The 17,698-nt window shown below is 41.5% G+C and overlaps 1 protein-coding gene across 3 annotated transcripts in view; it reads right to left on the bottom strand.

The window, feature by feature from the left end:
• Positions 1-17,698, bottom strand: part of SPAG1 (sperm associated antigen 1) — a 120,476-nt gene that overhangs the window by 16,905 nt on the left and 85,873 nt on the right. For all 3 annotated transcript variants that reach the window (XM_085895756.1, XM_085895754.1, XM_085895755.1), the window contains exons 7-12: positions 9,857-9,987; positions 9,411-9,517; positions 9,006-9,138; positions 6,733-6,807; positions 6,556-6,629; positions 4,109-4,654 (exon numbers count right to left, since the gene is read on the bottom strand). In XM_085895756.1, coding sequence (XP_085751882.1) covers positions 4,109-4,654; positions 6,556-6,629; positions 6,733-6,807; positions 9,006-9,138; positions 9,411-9,517; positions 9,857-9,987 — 1,066 coding nt within the window. The remainder of the gene's footprint in view (positions 1-4,108; positions 4,655-6,555; positions 6,630-6,732; positions 6,808-9,005; positions 9,139-9,410; positions 9,518-9,856; positions 9,988-17,698) is intronic.

Below are 17,698 nucleotides of genomic sequence, written 5' to 3' on the forward strand. Positions count from 1 at the left end.
CCCACACTCTCTTCAATCTCACTCTTCCCTCTAGGTCTTCAAAACAACTGTTCACCACCATCTCTTATATTCCCCCAGCTAAACCCATGATCATTTCTACCCCTGTTAATCCACCCTGAACCCACCTCCTTCAAATTCCCTGCTTTCCTTCCTGAAAGTCCCTGTCGTGTCCATCTTGTTTACCCTATGTATGTTTACCCCAAATATCGTAAAGCAGAGCAAGATAGCCCACTTGTGCGCAACCACATTCAATTTGTTGAAGTACGCAACGGAACAGGTACGCAACGGCTTGGTGTAATTTGACATTGGTAGCTTCTTCCGTTCTCGAGTTATCTGTACCAAACCATCAAAAATCGAATATTTGACCTCACTATGACCTTGACCTTTGACCGATTTTGACCAAAATCTAATCAGCACTAGCCATCACCCTCCTGAATCACGTGGTGTAATTTGACATTGGTAGCTTCTCCCGTTCTCGAGTTATCGTGCCTACAAACAAACAAACAAACAGAAACGGAAGGCATCAATATACTTACGAAATCTTTAGATTTCGTAAGTAAAAAAGAAAAGGCAAATTGAGAGAGGAAAGGATAAAAATCAAAGCCCAGACACACGCAGAAAGTATATTATTCTTACCTTGAGACACATATATATATATATATATATATATATATATATATATATATATATATATATATATATATATATATATATATATATATATATATATATATATATATATACATCATCATCATCATCATCATCAACAAAAGAAGTCATGCAACATAATCTTAATGATAAATATCACCTTCCAAGAAAGTATGCTTTGAAGTAACTATTTAGGCATGGGGAGAAATCCGGGGAGGGGAGGCAAGGGTTACCACCCCCCCTCCCCCACACACACATTTTAATGGGTATTGAATGTTCTCCCAAATGCCCCATCAATGGTTGGTGAAGACCTTTTTTTTGCTTCTCACATTCGAGTGTCCCCCCCCCCTCCCCCATCTATTTTTATTTTTGCTTACACATCCTTATGCCTCCTTTTTATGCGATTTACACCAATGCAATCAGCCGTGGCAAGAATGGTTAAATGTATATGTATTATTTATTGTAAAGCGCCTGATTCTAAGTGCTATTCAGATGTAATTTAAGTGTTATTTGTGGTTTTCAATGGTACATGTACGGTATGTCAAATTTATGAACATAAATATAATGGTGTTAGAGTTTTGCACCTGGCAGTCAACCGAGGTGGAAAGTGGGTAATAGCTTTCTGCCATTGACTAGCAAATTGAACAATAGTTTTGTTCTACTTTGCTTCAAAGTATGACCTTCTTTTCAGCAGACCCAGTGTCATACACTATTACTCACATAAGTATGGAAGAATTTATATTTAAACTTCATAACTTTTCAATATATTTACAAATGCCTTTGTATTCCAAGTACAGTATTTCTTTCTTTTCCTTTACAAGTCTGCATTTTCCAGTGTCTTCATTCATGCATATGGTTTTACTTCACTAGAAAAAAAAGAAAAGTTATGTGTCATTGGCAAATGTACTTTTAAACGCTTGCCTGCAATGATTTTTCACACATATTACAGGTGGAAATGAAACTTACAGTACCCATGCTGAACATTGCATCATCTCCTGACAATTAATGAAAAGATAAATTATTTTCAATTATTTGCACTACATTATGTGGGTATTAGATCAAAATATTAGATGCACAGGTGTCCATGTATTTCAACATTCCAGTGTTCATATACATTTCCCTGTCCTTAGGGAATCTGAAGAAAGACAAATCAAGTCGTTTGGATTGACGGTTTGAGCAGTTTATTGCTGAGCAGTGATTCTGAGATGAGGAACGAGACGCCATTGCTTTGTTACCATCTGAAACGTATGTGTTGTGAACAGCTTCCGGGTATTTGGCTAGCGCAAGCTCACTCTGCCTGCCTGCTAAAATGGCCGCCGAGGGTGTCCATTGGATACTTCACTGTTTCGCACGAGTGGGCTATCTTGCTCTGCTTTACGATCTTTTGTTTACCCTGTGTACCCTGCCCTATCCCTCTCCCTTCCACAGATCTCCTCATGTCTCTGTTCCCCACTGTTTTTTCCTTCCTTCTCCTGCCCCTCTTGTCTCCTGTTCTTTGTGGTGTGTTGCTGTGTGCTAGTTCTCATACGAGCCTCGACAGTGTATACAAAAAATAAAAATAAAAATCTGTTTTTAGGTGTGCTCCACGGCTTAGGATTGTCAGCCTCATATAATCTCTTGTCCAAGTTTGTTCCTGGACAACAGAAAGAATATCCTGGTAGATGCAATTCCCCTGGTATCCCAGTTGTAAATTTACTCCCCGATAAAAGCTTTTGTATATTTCCCATAGTTTTATGGTTATTATGTTTAGACTTACTCTTTTTGACAAATTCACACTTTTTGCTTCCACACACTGAACATATCCCCCTAAACGTATAGACTGTCACTATTTGATGTACATTTGAGACTCGTTTTCAATAAGCATAGATGTCAAAAGATCCATGACATGCTAGTAATCACAATCACTGTCATATTTGTCGAATGGAGTTTCTGATGCCTTGTTTACATATCGTGCACACGAACATGCTTCTATACAAGACAAACCAGCCATAAAACAGGGGGGAATTATTGGGAGACTGCAGAGCTTATCACTACAGTACAGATGGGCGATGTTCCTCATTTCAATGGAAGCACACTCTTTCTCAGACATCTTGAGCAAAAGGCAACCATCTTCCCCTCTGTTCCACTCGCTCACCAAACTCTCCTGATAAGAGTGTGGACAGGTATGTAGCGTTGATGTGTGACCATCTTACTCGATTGACCAGCATGCATGTAGACTTCATGAGCCAGCCCATCTCTGCTGCAGTAATACAGTAGAATTGCAAGGACATCTGTATCATCACAGCAAACAATGAGTCTGGAATGGGATTTTGACAGATCGATGGAATGGAGCATGATTCTTGTATCTACCTCTCCTTGTGTGGAGAACAGATGAATTGGGGGTAACTTATCATTGGCACGTAGTCCTCCAAGAGTTACCATCCGACTTTATGTATTTGCATATCACACATGTGTTACTTTTCTCTCACTGATCATTTTTATACCAATTTCGCCTTTCTATCGCAAATACGGAAGTTACACACATTTCATTTAATTGAAATATAATGCCAATTTTAATAGTTACCATAAAAACGTAGCTAAAATGGGAGTTTTGACATTTTATTCAAGGTCAAAAACACTCTTTGGAATAAATATACTGTGTGTATATATATATATATATATATATATATATATATATATATATATATATATATATCCAAAATGCAATGTTTGTTGTTATGAAAACAATTTGGCTCATCCGACGAGATTTGTTCAGTTCGGCATAACTCTATTTTCATGGAGAAAATGCAAATTCCATCATATAATTAATATGCAAATGAGGCAATTAGCATATGTGATGTCACAAACAGGTGACCGTTTCCATGCTGATCAATTTAATACCAAAGTTTCTTCTCTATCTTGAAAATTAACGAATCTGTGGTCATTTTATGTTAATTAGGTGAATAAAGTAATTTTGGGGGGTTCCCATGGAAACAATCCTGAAAAACAAAGCAATTCCAGCAACTTCACCATCACTTTTTGGTCATCCTATATAATTACCATTATTTTTAAACCATGGTGTCATTTCTTCTATGGGGGGGGGGAGGGGTCCCTCATTTGATATTGCTTGTTCTCAGATTCACCACAGCTCTATTCTGTTACCCTTTAAAATGATGAGCTTGGCAAATCCATTGGTGAGGAGAGAAAAAGGCATATAAATGGATGTTTTTACCTGAAACATAGTAACACATTGGGCCCAATGTGCTTAAAAGTTAGGCCAGGATGCTTGGGCCTCCAATGATTTGAGAGTAGCGATAATTGACCATGGCATAAAATCTGTCATCAGCAATTGTGTATAAATATTAATTGAGGCAAATTTCAAGACTGACAATCAGTGCTTTGATTCACTTCAGATCGAGCAGATAAACACATGAGGGCATTGGATGTTTTCCAAAGGAAAGTATATACCGTTCCTCCATACCTGAAACCTTGGTGTGCGTGTGAGGTATAACAGGAGCTGGTAAGCAAGATCTGCCTGGATATTGACCAGATGGCGCAAAGCATGCAAAGCACATCCGACACCTGCTCCCTCGAGCTTGTTTCCCAGCAATACAGGAATGTGGCTCGGACTAACTCCCTGCAGTAAAGCTGCCACACCACGAATGTCACCCTTTGAAACATGCCATTGCCAGTGCTGCCCAAACTCGAATGTACTCAACTCTGTAGTAACATTTGTGGAACAGAGTGAATTGGGCTCTTCAGTGTCGACCATTGTTTTAGCATTTAAATATTGCTTTCTTGCAGCAGAAACTGATGATTTGATAGGATGAGGCGCCTCAATCTCTGAATTATAATTTGAGGTCTGGGATTGCTTCTCTCTTGCATCTTGTTCAACTTTTCCACAGTCATCACACTCTTTTGCAGTTTCCTTGTGGATATTTATCATGTTGCTGCTCAATGTGAGCTGGTCATTCTCATGGAAACTAGAGTCAGAAGTCACTGACTCTGACTGTTCGCATCTTTCATTCTGAAAAAGAAAGAAAAATTAGTTTTCCAAAATAAGCCACACGTGCAGACTTGAGGTGGGGATACCATCTTCATAGATTGCAAGAATTATCACAACAGAAAAACAGGGATACAATGACAGCTAATTATGTCTCCCATCCTTGAAGTATGGGGGAGATATTTGTTTTCCTTTGCTTGTTTGTTTATTTCCTTTCTTTTTCCAACAAATTACAATCACACACCATTCCTTCACATCTGAGCTAATCATCTTCAAATTTGTCATTTGAAATCAATCCATCAAAAAAAAAAATCACTCATTTTGCCTTGTCATTCCTTTGCATTTGAGTCACTAAAAGATGAAATTGAGACAAAGGTGTTTTCTTTCATGTACCCACCCCATCTTGTGATGCAGAGAACATTTTCAGATTAGGTTTTTGGTTTGTCATTACTCTGTATTAAAACGAATTCATGCAAGAATGGTAAAATTATGCCTTCAAACAGCCTCTACAGATTGAATTCCACACACATTCGTTTGGTGCTTTTCTTTCAATTCTACAGGAGAACAAATATCAAAATTGGAGGCAAAATTAAGGTTTCCAACCTGCCAAGCATTTATATTTCAACCAATCCAGACAGAGTTGGGATTAAAAAAAAAGGCTCATCACAGCCACTTCAGAAAAATTGGTATAGATTGGGATGCCGACTTATTTTAGATTTTACAGAGGGTCAAAGTCAAATTAAGGTTTTTTTGCTTGTCACACCTCTGTATTTCAACCAATCCAGACAGGAATTGGCAAAATGATACCATATCCCAGTCTATATGACCTCGACCTCACTGAAGAACATATTACAGGTAATTACATTACATTACAGGTCTGGTGTCTTCTTTTCAATTTTAACAGGGTTAAAGATCAAAATTTGTTGCAAAGTTGTGTATTTTTGCATACCAGGGCTTTCTTCTTTAACCAATACAGACATCATCTGGTACAAACATCCCAGGCAAGAGCTACACAGTAGTAAGATTGTAGTAACTATTTCTATATTAACAACAGTTAACTGTAGTAATGCTCAAATAACTATAGTTCTGCTATGGCATACAATTTTTACAGTTACTATAGTAGAAAGTTGACTGCAGTAAGAATATGTGAACTATAGCATCATACTCCAGTACATATAATTTGGCTTGTGGGTTTGTTTGTTGTTTGATTTGTATGTACTCCGATACCGCTAGACAGAGAGAGTTGAAAATTGGTGGTTATAATGGGGGTGTATCCAGGAAGGTTTTGAGTGGTTAAAAAAAAACCACTGCAGTGAGGTTAGTGAAACTGCAGTGATACTGTAGTGAAGTGAAGTAAGACTACAGTGATACTATAGCTTGGTAAATTATAACTATAGTGGTACTATAGTGATCTGCAGTTGTATTGCAGTTACATGCATTGCCATTTTACACAGCATATGCTATAATAGAAAGGAAGTCCAACTAAATGTTTTCCAATTTAACAGTGCAGAACTCATGGCACGCAATTGTATTAGAGTACAACTATTGTATACTTCATTGTTATTGTAGTACAACTACCAAATCTACAGCATTAATACTATAATATTCAAACTGTAGTACTTTGTCATACTTTATAGTTACTATAGTATTACCATTGGAATGCTCTTGTGAAAATACGTTGCCACCGCCCATACAAAGAAAAAGCAGGCAGATATTGGTCCACTGTCTTCCTTTCAATTTTACAGTGGTCAAAAGTAAACAAAGTAAGGGTTTTGTCCTGTTGAGCCTTTTTATTTAAACTAGTCTAGAGAATACTTAGCAGAAAAAAAAGAGACATTTTGCATTTGCTATTCCAATTTGTACAATATCTTTGCTGCTTTCAAACGATAAAATCATTTTTGACACCTTCTTCAAAGACAGCTCACCTTGTCCATCTCAACTATGAGCTTTGTGCCACGATGCTCATTTATTTTGGGGATCAGTGTGACAAGTACATTATCTGCATAAGAAAAGTTACAATTGTCATCGGCATTGTTACCAATATGAGGGGGGGGGGGGAAGGTGTTACATGCACACAAGATTTTGTTATATGAAATCTTTACCATCATCTTCACATTTCTGATACATCAGATTTGGATGATCCTGCTGACTTAGAGATGCCAGCTTGTCCAGGGATGCTGTCGGACAAAATAAAAAAACACATGACAAATACATTCAATGAGTTTCTGACCTCAAACCATCACGTGAAGCATTGAAAACACTGGTCAACAATTTTTTACTTTCTGAATGTTGTCTAGATTTCTACAAGTGAATTAGGGTATTCTGGCACTGCTGAATCAGGAAATGGCATCCGTTTCTCTCCATCAGGTCAGGTTTTTGTGCTAAGTTGATTTGAAAAAATCAGATCTTGTGACAAAATCAATTACATTTTTGTGGCATTATCAGCTGATTTTTGTCAACACATATCATCCTAAACATGTTTTTAAGAAAAAAAAATGTTTTGCCAACAACATTTATTGATTACATGATAGAAACATCGATTACTGTCATCTGAATGGTGGGCATTGATAAAGGTAAGTACAAGTAAATTGCATGTTGCGTCACCACTGTTCAAACTTCAGGGCTTGAACTTCCGTTTCTTCGAACTCCTGGAATGTTCAGCGGCAGGGAGGTCTCTCTTCAGATTCCAACAGTAGTCAGCCATCATGACTACATCCCAGCGACCCTGATACCTGGTCTCCATCTCCTTCATGTCCTGATGGAATCTCTCCCCCTGCTCGTCACTCATTGAACCCAGGTTCTCAGGAAACCGGTTCATATGTGAAAATAGGTAGTGCATCTTGATGCTCATGTTGCAGCCCAGGTTTCTGAAAGCAGTCAGCATGTTGTTGACAAGTTCTGCGTAGTTTCTGGCCTTATTGTTGCCAAGAAAGTTCTTCACCACCAAAACAAATGTCTTCCACGCTTCCAGTTCCACTTCGTTCATTGAGTTTTTGAACTCTGGATCTCTGATGAGCTGACGGATCTGAGAACCATCAAAGATGCCAGCTTTCAACTTCTCCATGGTCAATCCTGGAAAAGCCTGGCACAAGTAAGTGAAGCAGTCACCATCTTTGTCCAGAGCCTTGGTGAACTGCTTGATTAAGCCGAGCTTGATGTGCAGCGGTGGGAAGAGTATTCTGTCTCTGTCCACCAGAGGGTCGTTGATGACGTTCCTTTCTTTGCATGGCACCAATTCCTCCCGCACAGGCCAGTCCTTCTTCGTGTAATGCTGAGCACGGTCCCTACTATCCCACATGCACAGAAAACATGGGTACTTGGTGAAGCCAGACTGTTGTCCCAACAAAAAGTTCACCATCTTCAGGTCAACACAAATAAACCACTTATGCTGATCATAACAAATTTTCTCCAGCACGTACTTCACCGCTTCATACTTCTCCTTCAGTGTAGTCGAATGAGCGATGGGTACAGAGGCAAACTGGTTGCCGTTGTGTAGCAGAACACATTTCAGTGATTGCTTGCTGCTGTCAATGAACAGTCTCCAATCTTTGGGTTCATACTGTGGCACTCCAAGCTTGAGCAGAAGCGCATGTAGGTATTGTACGTTCTTCAGAGTTCGTTATTTCAAGAAATACAACTTTTTTGTATCACATTATTACAAAATCTGCCCCATTAACTTTAGTTTTGATCCACGAACTTTATGCTTTGCCTCACCAAATTTTGGAAGATTTTGAGGTTTTATGACTTCAAACTGATCCCTTTTCGACATAATCACCCAGAACTATCGTACCTGAATACTTCTTGTCATTAAAATAATTATTTCCAATCAAAACAATTATTTGACATGACATTTTACCCCCACCAACTTCTTCTAAAATGCTCCACACATGCGTACATGTGAACAAAAATGTAAAAAACGACATGTGACCATATCTCAAAAACTTGACCTGATTGAACAAAACTAATGTGAGTTTTGGATTCAGCGCATCAGATTCGTCCTAAATCAGCTTAAAAAATGCAGACAACAAATTTGTTGTTGACCAGTGAAATCAATAACATTCTAGTTCCTAATTCCCAACAGATATCAATGCAATTAATGCAATAAGGCTATCATCTGCGAAAACCTTGAGTTAGAATAGTAAGAATAAGAGCTAAATATAGGTGTTCAAATTAGCCAAAGATTAAAGACACATATTTCTGTGAAAGTGTGGATGTACCAATATGCACCATCATTTCCCAGGCATAACTTTGAGAATTGCAATTATACAAGAAAATTTATTCAACCACAAAATCAATTATATTAATTACAATTATTAAGTTTGAATAGAGACCCAATGATTACAGTAATAAACTCTTTATAGATTTGATTACAAACCGCTATGTTTGTTGCAGTCATGATCGCCATTATGAGTTCTTCCCACATCGGTCACCTCCAGCCACCTGCCCTGCAACCTTTGCACCTCAACACCAGTATTGACTGCTAGCTTCTCAATATCATGCAGCAACTTCTGCAAGGGCAGATAGACATTATGATGTCACACTCAAATTGTGTCCCATAGTGTATTGTAGGTAGGTAACTATCACCAGATCTACAGCATTGGTCTAAGTGGGTGTAGATGTAGGAGGGGAAATAGAGGGGGTGAGTCAAAAAGAAATTCCATTAAACTACTTCTAAACAGCTCCACTGTTGCTCTTAAATCAAGTAATATTTAACACCCAAACCCATGTGGTATGCAGTTGGAGGATGGGAGGACATGTTAAAAAAAAAAATCAATCTCACTTGTGCCTGCTTGTGTCCAGGTTCAATCTGCAAAGCTTGAAATGCATCCTCCTGTGCCTCTTGCAGCTGGCCCAGGCCACGGAGAGCCGTGCATCGACGCAAAAATGCTTAACAAAGAACAAGAATCATTTCGCCCACTTAAATCATCATCAAGTAGTTCACATAAGATATACAGTGCAAGCAGTTATTTTTTACTTCAAGTGCAAAGTTGATGTTTCAACCCAATGCTGATCTACTTAATATATTGTGCATGCTCCATTGTGCTTTTCACTGACAAAATATAATAGCAGGGCAGGGTGGCAAGTTCAATTTTGCAGCACCATCCTGGTAGATTATTTTTTCATCTGACTGCCACAACAGTAATATTAAAATGTCAAGAAGGTACAAAACAAGAATTTGTCATTTGTCATTTGATTATCAAATTAGTTACTGTGTAAAATATGCACCTTTGACATTCCTTGGCTGAAGGGAGAGCACATGGTCACAGTCTTGCACTGTTCCATGCCACTGCTCTAACTTAAGCTTGGCCAGTGCACGATTGTTGAAAGCCGCAGTGGTTGGCAATGCAGAAATGCTCCTAGGAGGGCAAGAGATGGTAGGAAAGTATGCATACAAATGCTTCTGATTGTAGCCATGCAGGTAGCTGTTTTTGGTTTTTTTAAACATACGGATGCTACAAATGGCTGAGAGAAAATAATCTGTTTACATTGGGTTACTTATGAAAAGCTTCCAAGTTTGTAAAGCCTTCATACGTTTTTGAACGACAACACATCATGCCACGAGGCATGAAATAAGTATGTATGTACAGTGGGTAGAACAAGTATTTGATACACTGCCGATTTTGCAGGTTTTCCCACTTGCAAAGCACATAGAGGTCTGTAATTTTTATCATAGGTACACTTCAACTGTGAAAGATGGAATCAAAAACAAAAAATCCTGAAAATCACATTGTATGATTTTTAAATAATTAATTTGCATTTTATTGCATGAAATAAGTATTTGATCAACGACCAACCAGTAAGAATTCCGGCTCTCACAGACCTGTTCGTTTTGTCTTTAAGAAGCCCTCCCATTCTCCACTCATTATTTGTATTAACTGCACCTGTTTGAACTTGTTATCTGCATAAAAGACAGCTGTCCACACTCAATCAATCAGACTCCAACCTCTCCACAATGGGCAAGACCAGAGAGCTGTCTAAGGGCATCAGGGACAAAATTGTAGACTTGCACAAGGCTGGGATGGGCTACAGGACAATTGGCAAGCAGCTTGGTGAGAAGGCAACAACTGTTGGCACACTTATTAGAAAATGGAAGAAGTTCAAGATAACAGTCAATCTCCCTCGGTCTGGGGCTCCATGCAAGATCTCACCTCGTGGAGCCTCAATGATCATGAGAAAGGTGAGGGATCAGCCCAGAACTACACAGCAGGACCTGGTCAATGACCTGAAGAGAGCTGGGACCACAGTATCAAAGAAAACCAGAAGTAACACACTACGCCGTCATGGATTAAAAATCCTGCAGCGCACGCAAGGTCCCTCTGCTCAAGCCAGCACATGTCCAGATCTGAAGGAAGTTTGCCAATGACCATCTGGATGATCCAGAGGAGGAATGAGAGAAGGTCATGTGGTCTGATGAGACCAAAATAGAACTTTTTGGATTAACCTCCACTTGCCGTGTTTGGAGGAAGAAGAAGGATGAGTACAACCCCAAGAACACCATCCCAACCGTGAAGCATGGAGGTGGAAACGTCATTCTTTGGGGATGCTTTTCTGCAAAGGGGACAGGACGACTGCACCGTATTGAGGGGAGGATGGATGGGGCCATGTATCGCGAGATCTTGGCCAACAACCTCCTTCCCTCAACAAAAGCATTGAAGATGGGGCGTGGCTGGGTCTTCCAGCATGACAACGACCCGAAACACACAGCCAGGGCAATTAAGGAGTGGCTCCGTAAGAAGCATCTCAAGGTCCTGGAGTGGCCTAGCCAGTCTCCAGACCTGAACCCAATAGAAAATCTTTGGAGGGAGCTGAAAGTCTGTGTTGCCCAGCGACAGCCCCAAAACCTGAAGGATCTGGAGAAGATCTGTATGGAGGAGTGGGCCAAAATCCCTGCTGCAGTCTGTGCAAACCTGGTTAAGAACTACAGGAAACATCTGATCTCTGTAATTGCAAACAAAGGTTTCTGTACCAAATATTAAGTTCTGTTTTTCTGATGTATCAAATACTTATTTCATGCAATAAAATGCAAATTAATTATTTAAAAATCATACAATGTGATTTTCAGGATTTTTGTTTTAGATTCCGTCTTTCACATTTGAAGTGTACCTATGATAAAAATTACAGACCTCTACGTGATTTGTAAGTGGGAAAACCTGCAAAATCGGCAGTGTATCAAATACTTGTTCTCCCCACTGTGTATATATATATATATACATATATATATATATATATATACATATATATATATATACATATATATATATATATATATATATATATATATATATATATATATATATATGAGCAATTACAACCCGTCACTTCGCTGATGGTGGTGTGAATGGGAGGGAGGTGGAGAAAGAGAACGGGAGAGAGAGGGGGGAGGGGAGGAAGAGAGGACGGAGAGGAGGGAGGAGAAGTGAGGAGTGGGTGAAGAAGAGGAAGCTAGGAAGGGGAGAAGAGTGAGGAAGGGAGGTGGAAGTAGGGAGAGCAACACCTCACAAAACATTCCTATACACTGCGGGAGGAGGGGGCATGAGAGAAAGAGAAAGTGAGAGAGCGACAGAGGTGTGGAGGAGAGCACTGCATTTCATTTGGACGGGAGGGGGGAGTGAGGAGGGGACAGACAGACAGAGTGGAGGGGGGGAGGAAAAAAGAAGAGATAGGTGAGGGGTGGAGGTGGCAATAGTAATGAGAGTGATACGTTATGCTTAATGACTGAACACAATTTTTAAGAAAAGCTCATGTCAGAATAGCTGGACACACAATGACAGAACAGAGTTTGTAATGTTAACCACAGGCACATCTGCAAAAACGTTGATGTCCCAGTTCTGGAAAATTTGTGGGAACATGAACGAAAAGCATTGACTGAAAACCTGGAAGTACCGCTCACGTACAACCTAATGATCACATCGAGAGTGAATATCGAAAACAAAGCAATGCAACCAGATATCATACTTAGGTACAAAAAAGAGAGAAGAAGCATTGCTAAGTGAGGTGATAACAGTGATTTTGGAGTAAACAATGCAGAAATCAAGAAAATGACCAAATACCTATATCTCAAGAAAATTACCAAATTGTACCAGTGATAGTTGGAACTAAGGGAATGATGAAAAAGAACCTCACAGAGATATTAAAAACAATCGCTGGGAATATTAATACAAACAAACTACAGTAGGGAGCAGTCCAGGGCTCAGTGACGATCCTGAAGAGAGCCCCCGGCACAAAACTTTGAGAACAGAAAACTTCACAGCTTGATCCGTGAATCGTGACCCCTTAGGCCGAGGTCACATTTGCCACGGTGGCCGTGGGGTCTCCAAAATCTACGGCCGCTTGCAATTATACGGCGGCCACAGTATTTCCACAGTCACACAATGTAGCAGTCACATATGTTTTTATTTTTCGGGGAGCCGCACGGCGTATTTAGGCCTAAGTTACATTTGCCACGGCGGCCGTGGGGTCTCCAAAATCTCCGGCGACCAGCAATTATACGGTAGCCACAGTATTTCCACGGTCACACAATGTAGCAGTCACATATGTTTTAAATTTTTTGGGGAGCTGCATGGCGTATTTATTAATTGTGGAGACCGAAAACGTGGGGTTGCCGTACGGTCTTTGATTTGATGTCGCACGGTGACCTTAGGGCGTTCCTGCAGCGGCCATAGAATTTTCAAGGCAGACGCAGGGGACCGCAGGGGGGCCCTAAGGCGAACGTGTGGCCAGATGGACAGTAACGAATGGGTTAATTTATTTATTTCTTTACCAGTTTTTTGGGGGGGCTTATCGAATTGCTACGGCGAACGAAGAAATGAAAAAGTTATAACTCTGCGTTATAATTCCACGGTGACCTTACGGCCTGTAAAATAAAGCCAAACGGCGTAGGGCCACCCTGAGGCCACCTCAGAAACTCTGTGGCCGCCACATGTTTCTGTCAATTCAGAGGGCGTACGGCCGCCGTATCCTCACCATAGAGCAAATGTGACTTAGGCCTTAGGTCTTAGAAATTGTGGAGACCGAAAACGTGGGGTTGCCGTACAGTCTTTGATTTGATGTCGCACGGTGACCTTAAGGGGGCCCTGCGGCGGCCATATAATTTTCAAGGCAGACGCAAGGTAGCCTCAAGGTGCCCGCAAGGCGACCGCAGGGGGCCCTAAGGCGAACGTGCGGCCAGACGGACGATAACAAATGGGTTAATTGTTTTTTTTTCAGCTTGTCGAATTGCTACGGCGAACGTAGAAATGAAAAAAGTTATAACTCCGCTTTATAATTCAACGGCGACCTTACGACCTGTAAAATCTAGCCATATGGCATAGGGCCACCCTGAGGCCACCTCAGAAACTCTGCGGCCGCCACACGTTTCTGTCACATCAGAGGGCGTACGGCCGCCGTATCCTCGCGGTAGAGCAAATGTGACTTAGGCCTTACTGAAATGAAGGTGGATACTTTGAATCCGCCGTGGGAGGACTCCATTCCAAATTCTGAAACTTGCATATATAGATACCAATCAACAACACACACAAACACACACACGGAGGTGTATACTTTGAGACGTGGTCGGTTTATGTTTCACCTCCTGAAACCTATGCACATGTGGAGATAGCAGGCAACAGAAACTTGTGCCATACACATGCACGCGCGCACACACACACACACACACACACACACACACACACACACACACACACACACACACACACACACACACACACACACACACACACACACACACACACACACACACACACACACACACACACACACACACACACGTAGGTGGATACTTTGAGACGTGGTCGGTTTATGTTTTACCTCCTGAAACCTATGCACATGTGGAGATAGCAGGCAACAGCAACTTGTGCCTTACACGCGCACGCGCACACACACACACACACACACACACACACACACACACACACACACACACACACACACACACACACACACACACACACACACACACACACACACACACACACACACACACACGGAGGTGGATACTTTGAGACCTGGTAGGTCTATATTTCACCTGAAACCCAACCACCCACCCACATTACAAAAGGAGATCGCACCAAACGGTCCTTGCACATTTTCAATGGATAAGACATCTCCCGAGTCACTCACCGCACGGCACGGTGGGACCCAACAAAGGTGGAAACGTACGTCTAATCGATGTGATTGAAACACGTGTACTTTTTCCTGAAACAAACAAAGAAGCAGCTTGGAGAGTGCTCACCAAGTGGCTTGAGCATTCAAGCAAGCACTCCAACAAAACGGTCGATATGAAACAGCTCCCTTGGCACGTAATTGGCAATTACCGAACCGTCATATTAAATGTACACCTCCCGGAGACGTCCCAAATGCCACAAATGTCCGAATTGGACAAATGAATACTTTTCTCGGAGACAGAACTGCTTGTAAGTTCGATTCTGGAGCTTAAATTTTGCAATTTATTTTAGTTTAAGAGATAGTCGTGGCGAATGCATGTGCGGAAATGAAATAAAACAATGAACGCTGACGTCTCCGGGTGTTTATAAGCATTGCAATGTACCCAGCGATTTGTAGCTTTGATGAAGAGCTTGTTCCAAGTTGCGGCCTATTCCAAGCCAGGGTAAAGTTGAGCAGGTCAAAAAATATGGCGACTTCAGTCCCCAGCGAGGTTACCCAGGAAACCACTTAAAACCCGAGACAGCGAGGTGGCTGAGGATCGCCTGATGAAGGATGTAATTAAATAAGGCTGTTAATTATCTTCAAAAGGGATGTTTTAATTAACCCAAACACCCAATTTTCACTCTTGCACTTCCTTTGAGTTTTCTTAGTATGCATGCAAAGTTTCAGGTGCTAGGTTTCATAGTTTTGGTGTTATGGATGACACACACACACACACACACACACACACACACACACACACACACACACACACACACACACACACACACACACACACACACACACACACACACACACACACACACACACACACACACACACACACACACACACACACACACTGCCTTTTGTTAGTGTAGATATATCCCCATATATATCTCATACATAAATATATAGTTATCGTTTTGGAGAACTTACCCAGGGGGAGAGAATACATGGACACGTAGGTGACCCAAGGATAAGTTATTTCATTAGTCTTTGTGAAGATAGTCCTTGGTCCCTTATTAAAGGGCTGTTTTTTGTGGGGGGAGGGGGGGCATGCATTGGCTAGGCTGTATTTTTTCCATGTGATGTCTCCCCCCTCCCCTTGTGTTACTTGCAATCATTATTCCTTCACACCATCGTTCTGTTCAATCACCCTGTTACTTTCAATCATCTCTCCATTACCCCCAGCAACCCATTTCAATGGTCAACCAATAATCTCCCCTCCATCAAACATACTTTCAACAGTCCCTCCTTCACCTCATCAGAATTACCTTCAATCCCATGGCCATTTGGTCATCCCTCGGTCGTGCGGAGTTCGGTTCCATGTTCCCTCCATCCATGCATTGCTTAATAACCCATCGGGTGTTCTCGCATACATGCTCGTGTTGCGTTTCGCATACATGTTCGTGGTGCTTGGTGCTCGGCATGGCCTGTGAGATGTGGTGCTTCTCTCAAGCATGATACAGTGCAAAACAGTGCGACTGAGCATTTTTCGTGCGAAGGAGGAGGCTGGAGGGCTCTCGTGGCTTGAAGAACATAGAGGGTGGGGCGGGGGCTTTGTTGAAAGGTCCCTCAAAATGGCATGACAATTTCCACAAGTGACATTATGCACCCACCCCCATTGGCAGTGGACCAATGGGAGGGGGAGAAGACTTGTGTGAGGAGGGGAAGAAAGCTGATGTGAAGAAGCAGAAAGGCATGAGAAGGACTTGTGACAAGCTCATGTGAGTAGGGGACAAAGAGCGCTCCTGAGCAGACGGCTCAGAAAGCAGAAAGGGAAGATATATATATATATATATATATATATATATATATATATATATATATATATATATATATATATATATATATATATATATATATATATATATCTTCTTCTTTCGGCTGCTCCCGTTTGGGGTTGCCACAGCGGATCATCCGTATGATCCGCATAGTGATCTGGCACATGTTTTACGCCGGATGCCCTTCCTGACGCAACCCTAGTCGCCTCTTACGACACAGGGATATGGTACACCTATTTTAACCAGGGTATACACCAGCCCAGTATACTGGTACTCATTTCGCCGACCTCGGAAGGATGACAGGCTGAGTCCACCCCCTGGTGTATTAATTCAGTGGCCGAACGGGGCTGGAAATCAGGACCTTTTGGATCCCAAGCCACTGCCCTAACCACTGCACCAACACCAGGCTATATATATATATATATATATATATATATATATATATATATATATATATATATATATATATATATATATATATATATATATATATATATATATTTCTTCTTCATTCGGCTGCTCCCGTTAGGGGTCTCCACAGCGGATCAACCGTCTCCATTTCGCTCGATCCTCCACAACTTCCATTGACACTCTGACCACCCGCATGTCCGCCTTCACCGCATCCATGAACCTCTTCTTTGGCCTTCCTCTTCTCCTCCTGCCTGGCGGCTCCATCTTCAGCATCCTTCTCCCGATATACTCCGCTTCCCTCCTGTGCACATGTCCAAACCATCTCAATCTCACCTCTCTCACTTTGTCTCCAAACCGTCCTACCTGTGCAGTCCCTCTAATATGCTCATTCCTTATTCTGTCCATCCTCGTCACTCCCAACGAGAATCGCAGCATCTTTAACTCTGCCACCTCCAGCTCCGCTTCCTGTGTTTTTGTTAGCGCCGCCGCCTCCAAACCAAACCATAGCTGGTCTCACTCCCGTCTTATATACTTTCCCCTTAACTCTTGCAGCGACCCTTCTGCAACTCTTCTCCACCCACACCATCTTGCCTGCACTCTCTTTTTCACTTCTCTCCTACACTCTCCGTTACCTTGGACAGTTGATCCCAAGTATTTAAACCCATCCACCTTCCCCACCTCAACTCCTTGCAACCACACCATACCACCACCCTCCCTCTCATTTACA

This window comes from Eptatretus burgeri, chromosome 9 (genome assembly GCF_056783735.1).
Source record: "Eptatretus burgeri isolate ZD-2024b chromosome 9, Ebu_testis_v1, whole genome shotgun sequence".
In the NCBI taxonomy this organism is placed as follows: Eukaryota; Metazoa; Chordata; class Myxini; order Myxiniformes; family Myxinidae; genus Eptatretus; species Eptatretus burgeri.